At 37.9% G+C, this 11,645-nt stretch overlaps 1 protein-coding gene across 1 annotated transcript in view; it reads left to right on the top strand.

The window, feature by feature from the left end:
• The first annotated feature begins 2,597 nt into the window (after nt 1-2,597).
• Nucleotides 2,598-11,645, top strand: part of LOC147909668 (uncharacterized) — a 33,355-nt gene continuing 24,307 nt past the window's right edge. The window contains exons 1-2 of the mRNA XM_087406569.1: nt 2,598-2,619; nt 3,110-3,225. Of these exons, the coding sequence (XP_087262695.1) occupies nt 2,598-2,619; nt 3,110-3,225 (138 nt within the window). The remainder of the gene's footprint in view (nt 2,620-3,109; nt 3,226-11,645) is intronic.

The following is an 11,645-nucleotide window of genomic DNA, read 5'->3' as shown; positions in this document are numbered from 1 at the left end:
TTACGACTGTTTTGAGTGAAATTGGCGCCGAGGTAGTCCAAAATGTCATTAATAATTGGGGTGACCGAATGGCATACTGTAAGGCCAGTAGAGGGAGCCACATGAACGAAATCGTTTTTCATTCTTGACGCGGATACTTTTAGCTTCACAACAAAAAAAAAATTAATAAAAAATATCAATGTATGCTCATTTGATCGCATTTTTAAAAACGTACCAATAGATGGCCCACCCTGTAGAACCCATAAACGTTTCTTCGAACACATCTTCCTCTTCCTCTTCCTCATCTAATAGTTGTTCAAACGATTTCTCAGTGGATCTCGTCGATAGCTCCTCGACCTCTTTACTTCGAGACTCCATCGTAGTAGTACACAAATAATATTGATATGTTCGAAACCAAAATATATATATGACGAAAAAAAGCTTCGCCCATACGCATTTATACTATTGTCCATCGGACATGTTGACGGATGTGGTTTCTATCGAGGATGCAAAAACTGCATAAAAATAGACACCCTTATGAAGAGTGAAACAACGTCATACGAGAGAGAACGCATCCTAAAAGAGGATGCAATAATGTCTTATCACATCTTTGTGGTATCTATCAAAGTGACAGAACTGTGCAAAACTGCATAACGGAAAATCTTTAAGGGCTCGACAGAGGATGTATGTGATATTAGACAAAAACTATTTTATAAAACTGCATAAAAATAGATTCTTATCCTTTAAGAACGCGGTGTAACTGTGGAAGAGAAAATATCATTTATTGTTTCGTTTATTTTTTTTTTATTATTAAACTAACAGCGACCGAACGCGACGAACGAAACGTTTGTGCGAGCGAGAGCGACGACTTGGTGCGAGCGAGAGCGACAGGGGAAGAAACATATGTAAAAACTGCGTGACGGATTTCGCTATCCTTTTTTTATTACTTCTTTATTAAACTAACAACGATCGAACGCAACGAAAACATTGGTGCGAGCGAGAGCGACAAACGAAACGTAACGTTGGTGCGAGCGAGAGCGACGACTTGGTGCGAACGAGAGCGACGGCAAAAAATGGGGGGACCGTATCTTTAAGGAAGTAAGACTACATTATTATATTATATTTACAGCGAGTGAGAAACCCGTTGGTGCGAGCGAGAGTGACGGCGCGCACGCGGGAAGAAAAAACGCGCGAATCCCCTCAGTCGCTCGCCCGCTCTCAAGCTCGCCGGATCGTCGTCGTCGCGACGCGTCACGCCGTGACGTCACCAGCTCACACACACATGCGCCCGTGGGGACGGGGGCCGGGGAGGAAAACCGCGAGAGGTGGTGGGAGGCCATAGCAGCTCGCTCATTGGCTGCCCCCCCGCACCACAATACCCCTCTCGCCCAGTTTTCCCCCCGGCCCCTCACCCCGCGGCTTGCCCCATGGCTTAGAATATACATAGATATGCTACTTTCGTCACATGTAATATAACGTTATTCGGACGATAGCTCAAGTGACATAGAGCTACATTTAAACATAACAATTCGACGGATATTCCTGATCGCAGATTTAGACGACAGTAGTAATATATGGGCAGCCATGGGATGTCAAAATAAACCTCCTCCACATCTCCCTCCAGCGTCGTGGGCGAGGCCTAGACGGGTCAATCTGGAAAAAGGGCGCGTTCTGATTTGTCGAGGAGTGAAGAGTAGGGGTAATAGGGTAATTAATGGGTGTGTTCTGATTGGTTCGCTCTAACTTGATAAAAATCTGATTGATAATATTCTTGAGGCTTTCACGGGTGCTTTCTATATAAAGATTATGCGTTTCGCGGGTTTCCTCTGTGTCCAGATCCATTCTTGGAATGAACCTTGCAGTCCACTTCACCAGAGCGAGAAGCACCCTCATACGAAGCCGTTTCTTTTATATTATGCTACTTGTTGGAGTGATGGGGGGAAAGAAGAGAATTGTGGGTGGAGAGAGATGGGGGAAATTGGAATATCTTCATTAACCGGAAGAACAGTTTTCCATATTTTATTTATTTTTGTAACCATTATCTCTATTTAGATTGTTAGGGTGGTTTTGTATCTCTATGGCTTCTCTATACTTTCTTGGAAAATATGATGTAATGTTGGCTATTGTGTCGTTTTGTCAAATAGTATTTGATGTTTCGATGTTGTATTCTGATAATGCTGATTGCGTGACGTGTTTCAGCCTGACCACACGTTGGTGTTCTTTTATCTATAGGTTGATTATTCTCCCGGTTTCTCCAGCATATACTTGCCCGCAGCAACAAGTATATTCTTACGGAGCTGAGTGAAAGTCTTTGATCTTTAGGATTTCTTAAGATTTATCTTATCTTTTTGTGTGGCTTAAAGATAATTCGGATATTGTGTTTGTTTAATATCTTGCCAATCTAATCTATTGTTCCTTTGACAAATGCGAGAATGAATAGGATCTTTTCGTCTGGCTATGCGTCAGAGACCATTGTTTTGTTCGCATGTTTATTGATTATTTTGATAATGTCTTTTTTGGCGTGTCCGTTTTTCTGTAAGGCTAGTTTTAAGTGATTGAGTCTAGTTTGATGATTAAGGCTAGTTTTAAGTGATCTGTCTGTAGATTCTTTGTCAGAGATGGTGAAAGCTCTATGTACAAGTGAGTTCATTGCAGACTATTTTTAGACTGGGTGATGGTGTGACTCGGCACGTAGGTATCTATCTGTATATATTGATTTTCTATACACCCTTGATGGCCCAAGTACCATCAGCTTTCTTAGTGACAAGAACATCTAGAAAGGCGAGTTTTCCGTTTTCTTCTATGTCTGAGGGCCTCTTTCTCAAAATGCTCCATAATTGGCGATTATAGGAGAAATAGGAGAGCCCATTGCCGCACCTGAGTTTCATCAAAATTGGTTATTTATAGGAGAAATAAGTGGTTGTTAAGCAGTGCTCTATTAGCGGGATGAGATCAGAGGGGACTTCATGTGAGATCTTTATTATATTTAATATGTCTTTTATTGGGACTTTTGTGAAAATAGATTCTACGTCGAAGCTTACGAGCAGGTCTGTGGGACGTTTTTGTCGGATTTTTTGGATCTTTTGTATGAAATCCATTGAATTGGTTATGTGTGATTCGGATTTTCCAGTGACGGGTTGTTGTATTTGTGCTAGGAAGCGGGATAAGTTGTATGTCGAGAAGTGTATGGCGTTGACAATCGATCTGAGAGGGATGTTTGGTTTATGTACTTTTGGTATAGTCTTGGTGAGAGAGAATTTATAGGTTTAATGTTGATTTAGTTTTACTGGGAATGTTGCTTTTTTCCATTATGATCTTGGTGTTCTGTGCAATTGTATTAGGATTTTTGTCAAGCTTTTTGTATGCTTTGTCCGAGAGAAGATTCTTCATCCTTTTCTTCTAGTCTGATGTGATTATGATTACTGTCGTGTTGCCTTTGTCGGCTGAAAGCACGATGATGTCTGTGTTCCTTTTCAGGTCTTGAAGGGCCAATCGCTCTTGTCTAGTGATGTTTGGTGGAAGTTTTGAATTTGGAAAGGATATTGGTTATCTGTCTGCGGATATCATATCCTTGTTCTGATGGGAGTCGATAGATGATTGGCTCTATTTGGCTGATAATCTCTTTTTTTGGAATTATTGAAGATATTAGGTTGGTGCATATGAAATGTCGGATTTTCTTTACATATGAACGTTTGTCTCCCTGTTTTTGTTATGTTTTTGGCATAATCTCGTTTATAGTCGTATTGTCCATTGCCAGAGTCACATTTCAACAAAGAAGATTTTCTCAAAAGTGTTCCATTTTGTTATTTGTTTTGAATTTCGTAAGGATATGAATTCAACCGATATTCATGTAATTTTTTTATATGAGTATAAATTTGATAATAATGCTGCAAAAGCTGCACGCAATATAAACCAGGCATTTAGGGAGAATACTGTTAACGACCGAAAAGTGTAGCGTTAGTTTAAAAAATTTCGATCTGGTGATTTTTTCCTACAAAATGAATCGCGTGGAAGACCCGTGTGAAAAATGATGCTCTGAAAGCATTGGTGGAAACGAATCCAACTGTATCTACAAGGGAACTCGCTATCAGAATGAAAGTTGACCATACAACGATATTGCAACACCTTTCTGAAATTGGCAAGGTCAAAAAAATGGATAAATGGATACCGCACGAACTAACCGAGCGAAATAAGCTGGATCGATTGAACGTATGCTCATCATTACTAACCCGATTTCATCGAGAGCCATTTTTCGATCGGATTATTACTTGTGATGAAAAATCGGTTCTTTACGACAATAGGAAAAGGTGTGCTCGGTGGCTTGATAGGAATGAAGCTTGTGCTCATACTCCAAGGCCATTACTTCATCCACGGAAAATTTTAATAACAGTTTGGTGGAATGTGACTGGAGTAATTCATTACTCATTCCTTCGAACTGGGGAGACAATTACAGCCGAAAAGTACTGCTAGTACATTGATGAAATGCATGAAAAATTGAAAATTATACGCCCATCACTTGTTAATCGGCATGGCCCAATACTTCTCCACGACAACGCTCGACCGCATACGTCGTACAAAACAATTGTGAAATTAAATGAATTAAAATATGAAATTTTGCAGCACCCAGCTTATTCACCGGATCTTTCGCCAACCGACTTTCATTTTTTTAAACATTTAGAATAATTTTTACGGGCTAAACAGTATGAAAATGAAGACAGAAAATGAAGACTGAAAAATTCCATATCAGAGTTTATTGATTCTAAAGATTAGAATTTCTTTAAGACAGGTATCTATGCATTAAAATCTCGTTGGGAAAAGTGTATTGAAACAAATGGAGCATATTTTGATTAAATAAACAGCTTTTGAAAAAAGATATGCAGTTTTATATATTCACTTAAAAATCTGACATTTCATACGCACCAACCTAATATTTCGGTTATGGAATTATTGAAGATATTCCAATTTTTCCCATCTCCTCCTATTCTCTTCTTTCCTCCTACCACTACAAAAAGTAGCGTAATATAAAAGGAACAGTCCGAAGGCTCAGTATCAGGCTGCTCCTAGCCTAATGAAGTGGACTGCAAGGTTCACGAAACGTTGACATTCCAAGAATGGATCTGGACATGGAGGAAACCCGCGAAACGCATAATCTTTATATTGAAAGCACCCGTGGAAGCCTCAAGAATATTATTAAATACCTCTACGGGGAAAGTATCCTTACTAAAGTAAACACTTTCAACAAACTCAGGTCTTTCTTAGTCAAGAAACTATCAAACTTGACATTCCTAAAACGCTGCAGGGATGATAATATCATCCCAAAGTTCCTACAACTTAAGGACCACCTAGGAACTCACAAATCCAAAAACATCCTTCATAAAACCAGCTTTATCCTCATTAAAGGATGCATCCACTTCACTAAGTTACAAATAGTCCAGATTTCCCATAAAACATTTAAATTCTACCTGTTCCTATCCGCCATGTTGCGGCATGATATGTGGCAAACCCTAGATCGTATTACATATGAACAAGTCATGAAGACACACGATTCTCTGAAAGATAGAAACAGAAATACATAAACCTTGTCCCTCACAAAAATCCACAACCTTCTCTACTTAACATCAAGAACCTATTCAACAAAAACCTGCCTCAACTTCATGGAGCATTTTAAGAAAGAAGCCTTTACACTCATAAAACCAGAAGATTGGTTCCGTTATGTAGACGACACATTTGTGATATGGAGACGACAGAGCCGAACTCCGTAAATTCCTTATTTTTCTCAACAATCAACATCTAAATATCCACTTCACTATAGACATAGAAGAAAATGGAAAACTCCCCTTCCTAGATGTTCTTGTCTCTAAGAAAGCTGATGGTACCTTAGGCTATCAAGTGTTCAGAAAATCAATACATACAGATAGATACCTACGTACTGAGTCACATTATCTAGCACAAAAGTTTGCAATCAACTCACTTGTACATAGAGCTCTCACCATCTCTGACAAAGAACATCTACAGACAGAAATAGATATAAGAGATCATCTTGGAAATAATATTCCATTCGAATTCGGTACGCTGATTGTGAAGCTACACTTTAAACGTAAGCAATAATTTTCTATTGTGTACGTGAGCGTGTCAATAATGCCAGTCTGTAATTAAAAACCCGCGATGGAATATGAGGAGTATTTTGATGCGCGGAACAGCAGGATAGCAAAGATGGAATTCCGCGTGTTTTCGTCAGTTCACCCTACCAACGCGGATATGGAATCGGAAGCTTTCTTGCCGGATTATTTAGAAAAATATTATCTTATTTAAATAAAGGTGCACGTGCTGTCGGAAAAGAAACTTTACGCGGGAATTAACGTGATAGAAGATATCGAAAATAATAAGTCGTTGAAGGAAGCGATCAAAAGTTATTTCGCGGAATTCGAGGGGTAATCTGAAGAGAAAAGCCAAAGAAAAAATAAATTCCCTGATGAGGGGGGTCTGAATATAAAATATTTGCGAAATCCGCGGCGCTTCAATTTCCACTCGGTGATCGAAATAGACATTATGCATCGTAAACGACGGGAGCAAAAGAAAATCATCGAGAAGTATCAAAGGAAAGAAAAGCAAAAAAGTGATGAAGAAGAAAAAGAAAATTCGTGCTGCGGGAAGAAAAACCAAAAAACCATTCGCTAGGAAACATCGAGTCAAGAAACACGATGTATCCGACATATTCTCTTAATTGAGATAGGAATTCGTGGCTGAAGAAAAAGTATGACATTGTTTCCTTTCTTCACTCATTCAAGTGTATAAAAAGCGAACTCGATCTCTTTTCTCTACCTCCTACGCAAACTAGCATTGAGATTTCACAATGGATTTATTATAAGCCCGTAATCTCGCTCGCATCGGATGACTAGCTCATAGAATTCGTCATAGACGAATGGAGAAAACTATCTGGATCTCACTCACACTATGTTGAGCGTACGCGTGCACATCAGTCGCATCTGACGATAGGGCAAAAGTAGAACCCGTAAATCATTTACCTCATTCCATGTTCAATCAAATCGACGTATATTTTAACCAAAAGCTCGTATCGCTACCAAACAACGTTTATGCGCACCGCGCATACATCGAGGCGTTACTTAAATTATGCTTCATCCGCAAAAATCTCTCTAATTTCTTGCTTATGGGACGTGGATATCTTTGGTTACATGGACGATACATTAGACTCGTCAAATCCAAATACAGCGCTCGAGAGATTACGCGCGCAATACATTCAAGCAAATCATGCGCTAGATCTCATTAATCACTGCGACGATTTCAATCAAGATAAATCTTTAATTAACTGAGTAGAAATTAGAATGAGACTCATACGTTCAAAAGATTCATTTTGACTTATGGAGAGTAAAACGATATAAAAAATAAGCATTCTTGACGCAAGTCTACTCGTAAGAAGAGTAAAAATAAGCCCGGGTGTTACTTGCACACGTTAAAATGCTGAGTAAAAACTACCGCCAAGTATCCTCTTACGAAAATCGAAGTTAAAACATTCACAATACATGCCGGCGTCGTGGGGGAACCGATAGACAATGCAATACTCGGACAGCTGCCAAAACGAATAGTCGGATTTGTCGATAAAAAGGCGTTTAACGGCGATAGAAAATTGCACCCGTTTAATTTCAAAAATTACGAAATAAATTTCTTTTCGCTGTACGCTGATGACATGCAAATTCCTAATAGACCGATACAACCAAATTTTTCGAAAGACGAGCCGCTCTACATTAATGTTTATCACACATTATTCTCAGGAACTAGTATTCACTTTCTGAACGAGGATAATTCTATAAGTAGAAACGATTACGTCAACGGTTACACTCTTTTCGCTTTCGATGTTCCTCCAAATCTATCCGCTAATTGTGCAGGATATTGGAATCTCGTAAAACACGGAAGCTTACGATTAAAAGTGAGATTCGAAAAAGCTCTTTCCGTGACTGTTAATTGTATCGTCTATGCTAAGTTTGATAATGTTTTAGAAATCGACTCCTCACGTCATTGTCGACTTTTCCGGTTAGCCCTATTTTCACGAGAAAATTATTTTCCCCTATTACATATTTTTTTCTCATCTAATTGGACGCAAGATGACGAAAAAACTTCAGTCTTGTTTGCGACATCGAGCCAGCGTTTTTCGTGACGTAAAAAGAGTAGCCAAAATTCGAATATCATAATGGATATCGTCGATGGTCATCGACATACAAGGTTTTCGTAATGTCGAAGAAAACTTTCCGAAAGAAGTCGCGGTTCTAGCGATTAATGCGACGATCATCGTACACTGGATTATGGAACCTTGTCCATTTGACCTGAGAAAGTAAGACGAGAAAACTTACATGAAATTATCACGGAATCGAATGGTTTGATAAAAATGTCAATCCAAAAAACTTTACGATACATCTACATGACATTACGCATGCTACATCTATAATAGAGGACAAGAGAAGGCACGTTATCTGAGTAATCTATTTTCTAGAAACGTATATAATCTGGAAAGAATTTCTCCTGCTTTCAAAAATCTACCAGATTTCGAAGGTCGTGGACAACGCTGCACCCATCACAGATTTCGAACCAGCGTCGAATCACATTGCGCCTTACGCAACGCTTACAAATTGAAACGTTGGCTAACTGTACGAAATAACAGCAATTCAAGTTACGATAACCTTTCCTCAGAAAACTGGAGCGAGAGTGACGTCGAGAGCGAAAAAGCAGATAACGCGAATTTTTTAATTCAATTTAAAAATCAGAAACACGATATTATTCGCAAAAAACATTGAAGCATGTAGGAAAAATATTGTGACAGAAAAGACGAACCAGAGGACAAACAAGCGACAAACGAGGAGAAAAAAGATCTTTCAAAATTTGATTCGTCGACTGGTAGAGATAAAGCTAACACTAACGTCTCACAAACATCGAGCATTTTTAGGAGCTCCACATTGCATACACCGGCAAAAGAGATACATTTTGAATTTACGCAAACATTTCCTCTCTCAAATGAATTCGTTGGAAGTTTTTAAACGCATTACATCTCAGTGTCCGATATGCGGGAGTCTATCCTGCCGACCGACTGCCATTGTCGCTAACACAGACGATCACGATCGACCTGGCCAGCTCTGGGTCGCCTTCTACATCAATGAACACAGAACAGGAACGTATTTCGATAGCTATGGTTTACCGTCCTTAGATCCAAGATTCCTCTTACGACTTCGACGAAACTCCACCACGTATCGCTGGAATACAAGACTACAAGGAATACTTTCTCAAACTTGTGGACAATACTGCTGTATTTTTACATTTTATGTGTAATGGCTATAATCTTAGCCAGTTTCTTAATCTGTTTATCTCTGATTGTAAGCAAAATGACCGATTGGTCGTACAGTTATTTCATAAAATTTTTCTTCATTGTAAACATAAATTTGTAAATTCTCATACTGTATGCCGTCATGTTTAAAGGTGTACTCTTTCAAAAAGTAAAATAACTACTTCATGTGTATCTCTTTATCAATATTTCTTTTAAATAAACGTTTTGAACTTGTAAATATTGTCTGTTTCTTATTCCTACTCCCCGCCTTCATTTACAATAGATACATTTTCTCTCGTATTACAGACTTAGATAATGTTCATTAAATACATAAAATATAGAAAAAAATTTTTTAAAATAATGCTCGAAGACGTCGCACCAGTTGAACATGTTCGTTCCTGTTTTACTTCCCCTTTTTTTTCCAAGCAAAAATAAGAGCCCCAATTTTCTTATTCACTCGCAAATTTTCATATAAGATCTCATTTCTCATAAATAAAAAACATTCACTAAAACGTCAACACGTCGGAGACATTGTGCCACGCTAAAAAAATGACCGTCATAAATCCGTCTGCTATTCATGCCCGGTGTTCGTATTCTGTCCTCACGACAAAAAATGTTACAGTCCCAATCTTCTCATCATTTTTTCGGGCTTTATTCTCCATTTTTTCAGAGGCCCTCTACCGCCCCCTTCTTCAATCACTTCGTGGATGCATACAATGCGAACCAATTAGATCTTTGTCAAGTATAGAACGAACCAATCAGAACACACTATTTAATTATTTCCACCCTTCACTCCTCGACCAATCGGGGTGCGCCCCTTTTTCCTGACTGACCCGTCTAGGCCACGGCGCCGGAAGGATTTGTTTTGACGCCCCATGGCTGTCCATATATTACTGACAGTTTATTTCAATAGAATAAACGCGACACATAATAATCCGACTGAAAACAGACAATTGTCCTCATTAATTTCATTCGAGAGCAATTTATTGAAGTCACAAGATAATACACGAACGGAACTGGCGAATCGGCAATTATACACATCCGCAAGGCTGAGCAATTAACCACAAGTAACTGGTGCAGTAGTAGATATTGAAATCGATAGACTCAGAACGACAATTGAGCAAGAACCGGAGTAAACGAACCAAGAAAAACTATTAAATTAAATGCTCATCGCGATCACAGGCAAGATCGCATAAGCAATATAGAAATGAGGCAATATAAAGGCAAAGAAAAAAGAACGAGATCTTTAAATGTTACTTACGAACACATTCACAGACGTCAAAGAGTAGCCGATTAGAGCCATAAAATATTTAAGAATAAAAGAAGCTTGTAATTTAATTCCGGAAGTAGATAGACGTTCTCAACAGAAGCTACAGAAGTTTATTAGCGCAAGTACATATGGAATAATAAGTATATATACTTATATAAGTATATATAATAAGTATATATACATAAGTACGATGGAAAAAATAGGAGACACTGAGATCAGTTGAATATAAGGGTAAGTAGAATAATCGAGGCTACATTAAAAACACGCGAGACACGCGTAAACGTGTCTGAGCACGCAGTAGCGATTGTCGCTAAGTCTGTTGTAACATCTTGTTGCGAACACATCTATGATAGAAGTTATGTCACAATTTTAAAAAATCGTACACCTAAATAAATATTTTTATTCTTAAAGTTTTTATTTTACAATCGTATATGATTGTCTGAAATATTTGATTTCTACTTAGATAATAAGTGTAGTTCTTATTTAATAAAGTCCAACAGATTTTTTTTATGTGTCTTTGTTATCGTATATTGTTAATGTTTTTAAAAAATGAATGGATGGGGATAGTAGACTAACCACAGCATGGAATTATATGACTCATTTAGTGATGACTCTTGTAGTACTTACTTAAAATTTTATTCCTTTAAAGAGATTTTCCTCAGTGGTAAGTATTTTAAGTTTAGTTCCCTTATGTCTAATCTTGAAAACTAAGCTTATTCGACGTATTTTTGCACGAAATGAACAAATTTTGCAAAAAGAAGTATTGCTTTGTCCTGCGAAGCGAATGTTTGTGTTAAATATATTTTTGTAAAAGTTTTATTAATATGTAGTCAAAGATGTAACTTAAAATATATTAATTTTTATTTTAATAATCTTAGTCGAATTATCCCAGTTCCGGGACTAGTTGAATGCATTAGAAAAAAATGCATTTTTTTCATATTAGTTATTAGTTTCCTCTTATTATTAAAATATTATTAGGTAGTCAAATGTATGTAGTAACTGGTGCAGAATTCATTTTTCGATAAGTCTCTTAATTTCGTCTGTAAAAATTCGAAACTGAAAAAT

The sequence above is a fragment of the Acromyrmex echinatior genome, chromosome 5 (genome assembly GCF_024713525.1).
Source record: "Acromyrmex echinatior isolate Ae372 chromosome 5, ASM2471352v2, whole genome shotgun sequence".
Lineage (NCBI taxonomy): Eukaryota > Metazoa > Arthropoda > Insecta > Hymenoptera > Formicidae > Acromyrmex > Acromyrmex echinatior.
This window is presented reverse-complemented; position numbering and strand designations above follow the sequence as displayed.